The 12,012-nt window shown below is 42.3% G+C and overlaps 1 protein-coding gene across 4 annotated transcripts in view; it reads right to left on the bottom strand.

Annotated features, from left to right (window-relative positions):
- The window catches only part of ARHGAP8 (Rho GTPase activating protein 8), an 82,406-nt gene that overhangs the window by 19,619 nt on the left and 50,775 nt on the right, over positions 1-12,012 (bottom strand). For all 4 annotated transcript variants that reach the window (XM_074825595.1, XM_074825597.1, XM_074825596.1 and 1 more), the window contains one exon: positions 3,312-3,385. In XM_074825595.1, coding sequence (XP_074681696.1) covers positions 3,312-3,385 — 74 coding nt within the window. The remainder of the gene's footprint in view (positions 1-3,311; positions 3,386-12,012) is intronic.

Genomic DNA, 12,012 nt, shown 5'->3' with positions numbered 1-12,012 from the left:
ATCAGCTGGCTGAGAATGTCAGAAAACACTCCACCTGACAAGCCATCTCTCCTTAGAAATCTGGTTTGTGGAGATCTCCTTATGATAGGGAATATGACAGCTCTGAGCAAGCCTGGGATTGGTTGGAAAATATCAACGTTGACAGAGCCCATGCCCTTCCTTCCTGGGGGCACAGAAGGACAGAGAGCTGGGGAAAAAATGAGATAGTCCGGCTAGCAAGTGTGTGGCTGGACTACCTATCAGTGGCCAGCACTACCATGCCACAAGGGCTTTGCTCAGAAGTATCATCACATTTCCTCAGAGACTATCCTTTACAAACTGTGCTGATACTGCACTGAACAGATGAGTTTTTAGCCAAAAAAAGATGAAGTTTGGAGAAAACCCAAGGATGATTACTCCTTTCAGAATAACAAACATTTCATCTAGGAGAAAATCTGCAATGACAAGGTTGAGCAACCCTTTCTTTTATCACAACCATGAGAGCTAAAACTTGCTTTAATTCCCTGTACTGCGCAGTTGGCGTTGCTGCTTCAGAAAACTGCTGGTATCTGAGCTAGACTCAGCAACTGGTGAGAGGGAAGAGTATGGGACTGGTGCAATGTGATAAGACAAAACACCCAGGAAGAACAAAAGCAAGGTATGGAGGAGGTTTTGTGTCAGATCAGTGCAAGAATTACTAGTTACTGGTCACCAGCACAACGTAATGATGGCCATAAAACTATTTCTTTGAAATCTTTAAATAGGTCCAAGGGCATGCCAGATAGGCAAAGCCCTCCTCCCAAGCCCAGCCAAAAGCTTAAAACAATTAACGTTTTAGTGACTAAATTTTCACTCCATTTCTAAATAATAACAGCTGTGAGAAGTAATGATGTTAGTCGACATCCATCCTCATTTTAGCTCTCTTGACTCCTGCGATTAGTGAGGAAGAGGTGTTTGCCTATTAGGATAAGCTAAATATATGTAAGGATGATTGTTTCATAACATTTTAAAACACGAAAAAGTCTGGCTTTCATCTGCATATGGGGCATGCACCGATACACTACATAAGCTCTAATTATCCACTTACAATTATAATTACAGGGATTGTCTCAAGCTGCCAGTCACTTGCCTTCAAGATTCTTAGTAGTGAACTATTTACATTCCCTGTATCCAACCATAATATTTGACACAACCTACACCTGCAAAGTTTTCAGCATTAGCACCAGTCTGGAAACAGCACGTCCAAAGAGCTTTTATGGACTTGAGTGGAATTCCTGAATTTGGACCTAGAGGCCTTCAGTAAAGACTATTAGGAACTCCTCACCTACTGCACACCAGTTAATAGCAGAACTGGCCCCACTCCAGTCCTTGGCCTTGGCTGCTGCAGGCATTTTGAAGATAATTCAGCCATTTCAAGAGGCAAGGAGCCGGCTGCTCTGTACACAAACATCCCTACAGATGCTACACTCCACTGCTTGCAACCGTAAGCAGGTATCCACTGCAGTGGATCTCTCTCTCATTCTCCTATGTGTATCATTAAATAGCTTCCCTCAAGGTATGAAACCCCCACAAAAATAAAACGGGCAGTTATTTGAGGTTCTTATTTACCATGAGGGAAGCTAAAATATGAAGGAGCATAGCCTAGCAACAAGGGCAAGACACTAAGTGTCTAGTCTGTCGTCATTTAAATCAGTACAATCTTGCACTGATTTAAATAAAGCCAGGATTTCTCTTGAGAATCATCAGTAAAACTGAGAAGCAATGTTTCTCCTGCCTCCCCACCCTTAGTCTTCACAAATGTGAAGCCTATTCAGTACAAGTTTTTTAAAAGTTTAAAATTTCTCACTTCGGGTCCAAATAAACTCAACCTCAGGCCAAACCCTAGTGGCAATAGTTAAAATGAACAGAAAACAGTGATGCATGCTATTTGAATCTTGAAAGCAAAACTGACCTTGTTCAGAATGACAGCTCAAGGATGCAAATTAAGAATTAGGGATATTGGGGGATGTAGGTTTTGGGCGAGCCTGTCTACAGATGAATATAATTTACTCAAAATTCATATTCTATACTATTTGTGTGCTGTCAATACAAATAGCTCTTTGAAATGAGGAAAAATCTCAGATAAAACCCATTTAACAGCCATAGAGACATCTAAGTCTGGTTTTTGCCTTTTTGCCAATCCTCAAAATTTATTCAAATATCAACCAAACTTAATGGCATATTAAATGCCAGTGATGTTTCCTTTTTTTTTTTTTTTAAAAAAAACCCAAAAACTGAACCAAACACATTTTGATTTTCTTTATTTGACACACCTATTAAAAATTCACACCCTTCTTTCAGGGATCTTGGGAATCATTCCCAGTTCTACCACTGTGTAACGTTGTGCCAGTCACATAACTGTGTCATGCCCTGCTCCTGTTCTGTCACCTGTAAGATAAATGTACCTAGGCTATCGATTTGGTACTGTAAGATTTAGCAAACATTTGTGAAACTTTGAGGCCTTGGAGCACAAAGGGCTATGGAAATCTTGCTGTGATTGTCTTAAAAACCAGGGATCAAAACACAAAAATTATATCACACTAGGAAAAGGAGTTTCAAGACTGAGCCTTATCTCTGACTTTCTCCCTGCCTGTGCCCTTGTCCCTACACAGGGAATACAGTGCACTTTCCCCACAGACAGCACCTGATATTTGGTCCTTTGTGTTGGCCAGGTGTGCACTGGGGAGCTCAGGGGCAGAGCTGGCAGTTCAAAGCCTACCCTCTCTTTGCCCTCCACACAAAGGCCACACAGGGAACTCAGAGTTGGATGCTTCCATTTTAAATACGGGTCTGTGTAATTTGTATCTCTATATAATGTAACTATAGATAGGAACTGCAGTCAAAGGGTCTGTAAATGCCAGGAACAATATTTTGCGAAGGGAGGACTTCAGGCTTACTCTTGCAAAATATGTTTTTTCAATGAGCTTTTATGGCCACTGGTTCTATAAAAACAGAACTTCTCGTTGATTTTTACCTGGGAGTTCTACATAAGGCCAACAACATGATATGGGTTGATCACGTGTATTTCAAGACATCGTCTTTTATTTGCTATTCCCTAATCTAATCCTAAAGGCAAAAAGTTTTCTTGTTTTTTTTTCATAGTGGGACAATAATCCAATAACAAGTATTCCCTATCCATCAAAGACCTGAATGGCAGTGCCCAACTGCCACTCGTTTCAGGATTTAAACACATCCCGTGCAGCTGCAAACTTTGCTGAATCAGGCACCGAGCATTAGTTTCATAGTATTGTCCTTGTTCTGAAAGACACATCCCCTTTTGACACAAAACTCACCTTTTCTTTTTAGGTAGGATACAGTTTCCTTCATTACTGGGGGGATTAGTTCACCTTTATTTTTGTCCTTGATACTGTTAGGAAAGAAGAAAAAAGTAACAGCCTTTAAATGACATTTATAGGCAAAGAGTCAAAACTAAGACAGAACAGTCTCAGCAAAAACCCAAGAGATAATACGTTAAATTCCACAAATTAAGGAGCCCACACCTCGGTGCCTGCACCAAACACGAGTCCTCCACAACTCTAACAGGCGCTGAACGAGCCTCTGAAACAGGGGACTTGGATTTCTATTCAAAGAGACATTCCTAAACGCTCTCTTCTAGCTAGAAAAGCTGTATGACTGCAACGGCACCGAGTGATGGGCAAGTGCCAAGGCCAAAGCAGCAGAACGGGGTTTCAGACTAGGTTTGCCCCACTTGAGCTTGGGTTTGCTCCCTCGCTTGGCAAGCCCTGGCAAGGAAGGAGTTGCAGTGAATGCTTTAGAACAAGTCTTGATCAAGAGATGCTGCTAGTTTAGGAGCCTTTTATCATGCAGATTTTTCTTTGTCATTTGTCTCTTTTTAAGCCACCGTGTATGTATAATTAAAAGGATATTGTACTATTTATTTTGAAGGCAAAGTGTTGCAGTGAGATTATTAACGCTTTGAATGATTCCCATGAAATAAGATTTCTTTCTCTTTCATGAGTGAACAGTTGAGGCAAAAAAATTGAACATAGCATTTTCTTGATCTAGACAGCGTAAAAAATTCTGCAATTATCTTTCTTATTTAAAAAAAAAAAAGTATTTGGCAGTTTAAAAAGTATAACAAAAGAGACGGTCAGTATCTGCTGAGTATTCTGCTACCCTTTTATAGTAATCAACAACAAAACAAAGGACCAATCTCAGATTTTGAAGTGGACTTAATATATATTTATCTGTACAATTTAATATTTGATATTTAAAAGGTGACCAAGTTTTACTGACAAACCCTAAAGCACCAGCACAGGACAGCACAGAGATCAGTGACTGTATCATGAGAGGCTGCAAATGCTGCAGCTCATCCACAGGAAGCGTGAGATGTTTATACAACATGTAAACACAGCCTTAATCTAGTGCTGAGCTTGTGCCTCTGAGGTGGGTTGACACTGGCTGGACACCAGGTGCCCACCAAAGCCCCCCATCACTCCCCTCTTCAGCTGGACAGGGGAGAAAAAATATAACAAAAGGCTCGTGGGTTGAGATAAGGGCAGGGAGAGATCACTCAGCAATTGCTGTCACGGGCAAAACAGACTCAACTTGGGGAAAAAATTAATTTATTGCTAATCAAATCAGAGTAGGGTAATGAGAAAAATAAAAACAAATCTTAAAACACCTTCCTCCCCCTCACCCTTCCCTTCTTCCCAGGCTCAACTTTACTCCCAAATTCTCTACCTCCTCCTCCCCAGTGATGCAGTGGCACAGGGAATGCGGGTTGTGGTCAGTTCGTCACCCTTTGCCTCTGCTGCTCCTTCCTCCTCAGGGGGAGGACTCCTCATACTCCTCCCCTGCTCCAGCCTGGGCTCCTCTCTCCACGGGCCCACAGGTCCTGCCAGGAGCCTGCTCCAGCCTGGGCTTCCCACGGGGTCACAGCCCCTTCAGGCACATCCCCCTGCTACGGCGTGGGGTCCCCCCTGGGCTGCAGGTGGGTCTCTGCTCCCCCGTGGGCCTCCATGGGTGCAGGGCACAGCTGCCTCACCGTGGTCTTCATCACGGGCTGCAGGGGAATCTCTGCTCCGGTGCCTGGAGCACCTCCTCCCCCTCCTCCTGCCCTGCCCTTGGTGCCTGCAGAGTTGTTTCTCTCACATATTCTCACTCCTCTCTCCGGCTGCAGTTGCACATTTTTTTTCCCCATTCTTAAGTATTATCCCAGAGGCGCTACCACCGTCACTGATGGGCTCCGCCTTGGCCAGCGGTGGGTCCGTCTTGGAGCCGCTGGTGTTGGCTCTGTCGGGGGCAGCTTCTGGCAGCTTCTCACAGAAGCCACCCCTGTAGCCCCCTGGCTACCAAAACCTGGCCATGCAAACCCAATACAGCCTGCAAAGGAGAATGATTCTTAAGGTCTGTTTCTTTTCTAAGTACTGTGATTTCTTCTCTTTCTGTCTACGTTTGCTTATTACTTTATTAACATAAAACAACTGATAATAACTGAAGTGTACTTGATACAGCTTCCGTAACACTGTTGCATGGAAGTAGCAATCCAGTATTGTATTTAATGTTTACACTACACATAAAAACTACTTTAAAATAAATGTTACAGCAACATAAGTCAGCATGGAGCAGTAGGGAAATTGTCAAATCCTCCCTCCTCCTCTTATTTGTTTTCCCTACACCTATGAAGGGAGTTAGAACAACATATGTAGGCTGGTTAATTCTGGATCTCCAAGCTAAGGAGGTTGGTCACCCCCAGCTTCACGTATGGGGGTGGTAGGGATGTTCCTCCGACGGGAAGACTTGCAGCAGGATTGTGACTTAGGTACTGAATCACCCTGTGGTTTTGCCTGCCCTGCTCACAGACTGTCAGGGGAATACACTTCATGCTATTCGGTTATTCGGCCAAATGTTTTGATCTCATTCATCACTCAGGGACACAATGCTGAGCCACCAGTGCCGTTTCTTCCAGTTAGTTTCACTGTCCACCCACGTCCTACTCTTCCTCTTTCCTATTTTCACTATCCAATCTCTTACCAGGCACTAATGTCTGTACATCTGTATGTTATCCAGATTCTCCTAGACCATATTTTCTTTCCTCTACTGAGCTTATTTTGTGTGCCACTTCCCCTAGTGCTATATAAAACAATGCAACTTGTTACATGATTGTAATAAACTTGTTATTCCAGCTCCCAGAGCTCGTTCAACTATTTTAAATACCTAGGCCAACCTGCTGTCTGAAAGGAAATAAATTGTTCCCTCAGCTGCAGAACTAATGAAGTTGATCTGCCATGGATTTATATCCTATGTCCTACCTCTCTCCTCATCACAGTAACCCAAGATCATTCCCTTATGTCATCTATAACCTCACTTCCCTTACAGAGTATTTTCATGCCCTTCCCTCACCTCTCTATCTCCCACTTCCTCATTGGGTGAGGAGTAGCTCGTAACTAAATCACCATCTAAACACTAACTGGTGCACCAGCAGACCAAAGACAACAGAAGAGTGAATTCTTGCTACCATTTCTCTCCTTCCAAGCAACGATTTTTAAAAGCTTGAAGTATTTGTGAGAACTCCATCCCTCTGTCAATTTTGGTTGACATAAGCCCATAGCTCTTCTGTGAACCTTACTAAAAATCAACCCATTGAACAGATTTTTCCTGCTCTTTTTCAACAAAGTATCCATACCAGAATCCAAAGTGTAAAAATTCAGTACTGCTCTACGTGTGGGTTAATACTACCTTGTGGTCACTGCTGCACCTACTCCTGGTAGGAACTGTTTAGGAAAGGGGAAATTTCCTTGACGTAAACGGACATAGGAATTTTGATAAAAAATACAGCAAAGTTTCACAAAACCATGCTCATAACATAATTTTAGACATTTGACCAAATAAATTCTGCACTGTATGCAATGCACTTGCAGAAAGAAAAAGACTAGCAGCAAGGAACGAATTTAATTCAGATATTCCTAAAGTATGATCCTGAAGTACGTTAGTAATTCTCATCATTTGCTGCTGCCTGCAAGTATGATCTTTAGATGAAATGATACAATTTCTTGTCACACACTGGCAAGGCACCATTAATTTCAATATGAAACAGTAGTGGACTTGCTGGAGTAATCATTCTCTGCAGTATCATAACAACACGAAAATGGCCAGAAGAAAGATTTATGACCTGACTTGTAAGACCAAGTCCAGCCTCAGTCTTCCCCATTATCACAGACGTCTTAGGAGAGTTAAACCAGAGGCCATAAGCGCCTCATGAAAAAACCTCACTGATTAGAGAAGGCCATGGCTCGAAACGCTACCAACACCAAGTTTATGACCTAGTCCTCAGAGCAGCATCCTCTGCTGACAAGCAGGTACCTCTGTAAAATCTCTCTCCTAGCAGCAAACTCCCCTCAGCCCTTTTCAGGATAGGCATCCCGTCACTCCTAGGCTCTCCCGCTACCTCCAGCTTCCCCAGTCTGCCAGCAGTTCCCTGCCTGCTGGTGACACTGTTGGAGCAGGCGGTCAAGCGTTGGTGTCACAACCACAAAGGAGCTGTGCAGTGCTCTCAGACCAGCTCCGAGATCCGGGTTCTTCTCCCCTTCCCCCCTGCCTTTGATCTAGATCCCGGAGAGGGAAAATTAACAAGTGACTTTGCTTCAGTAGCAAGAACTCTCCATACCAGCCTCTACAAAAGCTGGCCACAGCGAAGGGGACGGAGCCACACAAACCCCGAACACGTGAACCCCCGACCCTGCTCCTAGAGGCAGCTGCTGTACATCAACTGTTTTCTCCCACAGCAGATCCATGTGGTGTAACAACCCTGCTGCAACAACACAGAACAAAACTGTGCAGCCCCGTTAATCGATTAGCCTTGCTGACAAACCCCATGAGGAAGGAAGTTCTCGGGGTTCTTTGCGTAGCATGCAACGCTGAAATCCTCAGTGAAATGATATCCCCCGGTAAGGGACTAAAGAAGAAATGGGGCTGGTAGATGAGGTCACTACCAAGGTCAATGTTTGGGAAACCAGCGAGAAAAAGCCTGCAGAAAATCAAAGTAAGGGAAAAACACCCCACATTTATTTTAGCCTTTCTAATATAGGGGAGTTATAACGCACTCCTTGTGTGTCAAATAATTTTGTTTCGTGTATTCAGATCAGTACCCTAAACGTTTAGGGCAACTTTTATTAAAATTAGTCGAAAGCCTAATTCACTTAAATGGGAACATCATCAAGACTTTAATTTGCTTGGAAGCTGTTACATCTTTATTATTGACAATTTAAGCTCATGGAACCCATTCTCAGTCTCTCTGAAGTTGCACTGATTGTTTTTGCTTTCTTACAGCTGCTCACTCCAGAGGCACCAAATAGCAACCCAGCAGCTTTTTATAAATGTTTTCTAATTATTATTGTTACCCATAAATGTGTTTCCCATTTCAGTGTATAAATAGCAAACTGATTATTTACAGCACTTGCTCCCGCTGAGCACTAGTTTATCTGTCAGAGAGGTGAGACAAATAACCAGGCTATAATTTGTAATAATAAAACCCACACATAATTTTTCTTTTTCTAGGAAAAAAGATACAGTTTCTGCACTTCTACTATTTTCTACAGGATTCCTGTTTCCCTTGAAGGAAAGGTTCCATTCCCAGTACAATGAGAGGTCCCTGAGATAAATGGTATTTTAAAATAGAGTAAGATATTCACCAAAAATCACATGTAAAGGATTGTTCTGTTTTGGCAATACTGGGGAAGGCTGGGATGTGTATTTTCACAGCGTTTCACAATGTGGGACACAGCGTTCAGCTTCCAGGACCTAAGGTGACAGAAAATAATAGGGACATTACTTCAGCTAATGTAAATCAGACCAGCTCAGAGGTCAATGAAATTACACCTCTATCTTCTCTTTGTGGATCCTGTCAAGTAATCTGCATTTTTCTTGCCTTGTTCGGGATGGCGTGATGAGCAGCTGTGCTTTATGATGGACAATGCAAACTGACACTGGAGATCAGGCACTACGACGGGCAATTTGAAAGGAGAGATCTCTTTCTGCTTCAGAGACGAGCAGAACAGAGCGTTTCAGTGCACAGTACAGTTTTCTGCAACGGATTCGCAGATCTGAATCGTATGGCAGCAACGTGACAGATTCAAGAGGGATCCGTTCTGGTAAACGCAGTAGCCAGGGAGAAGGAGTACTCCTCACTGTAGGATATATGATTAGTTACTGCAACGTGTTATATATCCAATGACTCATTTCTAGACAGTGGACAGTTATCACAAAAGGCCTTTACACATGGTTCTGAAGTGTCATTAAGTATTCTTGTCTGATAATCTTCCTCTCTCTTTGCTTTTCCTCTCCTTCTCATTTTTTCCCTGCTGAGACATGCTGAGATTTGGTTTAGAATGCATTCTTCCTCCCTGGTCACGCATGCACAAGCAGAAAGATTATGACCAAAAGGAAAGCACCCTGAAATGTTTATGATAACAATTCAATAAGCAAAAGCTGTACAGTTGTGGCAATTTTGTGCATTCTTCTCTGCCCCCTCTCCCCATCCATGGCAATAGATAGAAACGCAGAACATTTCCTGTCTTCCCACAAAAGATAATTAATTTTGGAATTTCAAACCAATCAGAGAAAACAGAGCAATGTCAATAGCTAGTCAAGGTCAACTCTGTGCTCTGTGCTGGAGCTCAGCTGTAGCCTTCCTTGATTACAGAGGCAATCGGGTGCAGCACCAGGGGTTTATAGGAGCTCGCTGAACAGGCAGCAGAGGACAATGATGATGCCTGGCCCATACAGTCAAGCATTAATTCCTTTAAAGTGTTGCATATTTAGGAAGCTTCATTCATGCATTATAACTTTATTTATCTGATCAATATAAGCAAAGGCTCCCCCAAATTTTCCTTGCCTTTTTAAACGTAAAACCTTTACTAATGGCTTTTAGAATAAGAATCCTGTTTTCCAGCCTGACATGCAGTGCAAACTAGTCAGGATATATTCCGAATAGCTAATTCCTGCTGCTCTACGTTTTGTGTGTGAAGGTAGCATTGCTGAAAGAACAGAGAAATAGTCTTGCTATATCAACACAATACATGAACATCCTTTGAAATGTCTGGATTTATAAAAGCGAGAGCTACTGGTGAGCAACAGAAAGTCATTTTCATAGCGCTGTGCAAGTCTCTGATCACTACAAGCTGGGACATTATACCCGAGGAATTATTGCTGTAGGCTTGCCCTGTGCTAACACTGCTCCCTGCTCCCGGCTGCTATTGCCCTCTATTGGAGACATGATATGAGGCTCGATAAACCTTTCAACTAGCTCCTAAGGGTTGTTATTCCCCTCACTCTATCCGCACAGAAGAAGCTTCAATTAGCAAGTTAGAGAAGGACATAATAAACACTAAACGTGCAAACTATCCCACCCACTCCATGCTACACATTCTTCAGTAGCTGTCAAATCCGAGCGTGGATTCCCTTTACGTTATAACTGGAAAAATTAAGCGTGGACAAAACTTCCTGAGGGGGACTGTTCTGTCTGATATCCCCACGAAGATGAACATTAGTTTCAGTTGTGTTCTTTTATATTTTCAAGAAAATCATATAGTTTTTAACAGTAATTCAAACCTTTAAAGGTGCAATTTGGCAACCAGGCAATTCAGGCTGGGGATCAGAAATGCTATAGAAAAACTGTCATTCAGCAAACTGGGCAAGGCTGCTCTATACATGTAGGCATAAAGAATTATAGGGAGAAAGCCAATCTTCTTTAGTCCCCACACCCTATTCTAAAGACATCCTATAAACCTACTTTGGATGATTTAACTGCCTTTGCTAAGCTCATTCATTATTGTTTGAATAAGTGTAGTTTCAGTGGAAACTTCAGGACATTTTGGTACTAGATTTAAGTTCTAGCTGCAAAGACCCAATTATTGAGTCCTCGCAGGAGCTCACAATAAGGAAGGTTTTCCACTTCACATCTGTGCCTACCATAAAGCACATGCTTAAATCCCAGACAAGTAAATGCAAATAAAGCTGGATGGACATTTAAAATGAAGTCAGCTTGCTGTGTGTTTGGTTTTTTCTTCCCCACAAAGAGGTTAGGGTGACACTGAGGGGTTAAAGAGATCAAATGCAGTGACTTTAAATTCAGGTTTTGGATCCTGAGTGGATGGGGGTAACATAAGAAAGAAAAGTTTTGAACTAACCTGATAATAAGCCCTTCGTCCTGCTCATAAATTATACCCAATTCAGTAGAGATTACATTTCAAAGAATTATACTCCCAGCTCTCACAGACCTTCCATGATTTTTAAATGCCCAGTTGCCTTATGTCATTTTGAAAATCCAACTCTACAAGGTTAAAGATGTCTTTGTGAGTTAACAGATTCCTCCAAGACGAGGCACTAGTCCCAGACACTCATTTATCAGTGTCTAGATGGCAACTTCCTTCAGCTTCATTTTGCTGTCCTAACAAAACACACTTTTTTTTCCCATGCCTGATGGACAAAAGTGAGATATTTTGAGCCAATGCTTAAGTCACTTTTTGCTCTTCTGGTTTTTAATGATAGCTCTGAAAAGCAACTGTATCAACCAATATAAACTGAGAAAAAAGTTAAATGAGGAAGTGTTACCAGAGAGAGCATTGCCTGCTGCTTTTAGGGAGGCACATTCAAAAGGGTATGGCTTTACCAGCTCCCACAGCCAGAAGTCATGGGGATACCATTATCAAGCATCTTGGCAAAATTAGGCCACCTACAAGGGCTCTGGATAAATCCCATTCACCAACCTCTTACTGACTGAATCAAAATCATCATCCCAGAAGCACTGAATCTGATGAAACCTCAAGTCTATAGGCCTTATGATTTCTTTTCTTAAACTAAAGAAAAAGACTCCACAGAGAAACAGTTCTTTAATGACAGTAGCTTTATCCCAGCAGCAGCCCTGACAGTACAATTTTTACTAACTGTAGTGAAGTACACAGCACTCATATTCTCATAAGCCTATACAAAATAAAATCAGTCTCCCTGCAGCTCTCTTCAGAAAAAGGGAAG

This window comes from Strix aluco, chromosome 5, assembly GCF_031877795.1.
Source record: "Strix aluco isolate bStrAlu1 chromosome 5, bStrAlu1.hap1, whole genome shotgun sequence".
Lineage (NCBI taxonomy): Eukaryota > Metazoa > Chordata > Aves > Strigiformes > Strigidae > Strix > Strix aluco.
The sequence above is the reverse complement of the archived record's forward strand: the minus strand, read 5'-3'. Positions and strand labels throughout refer to the sequence as shown.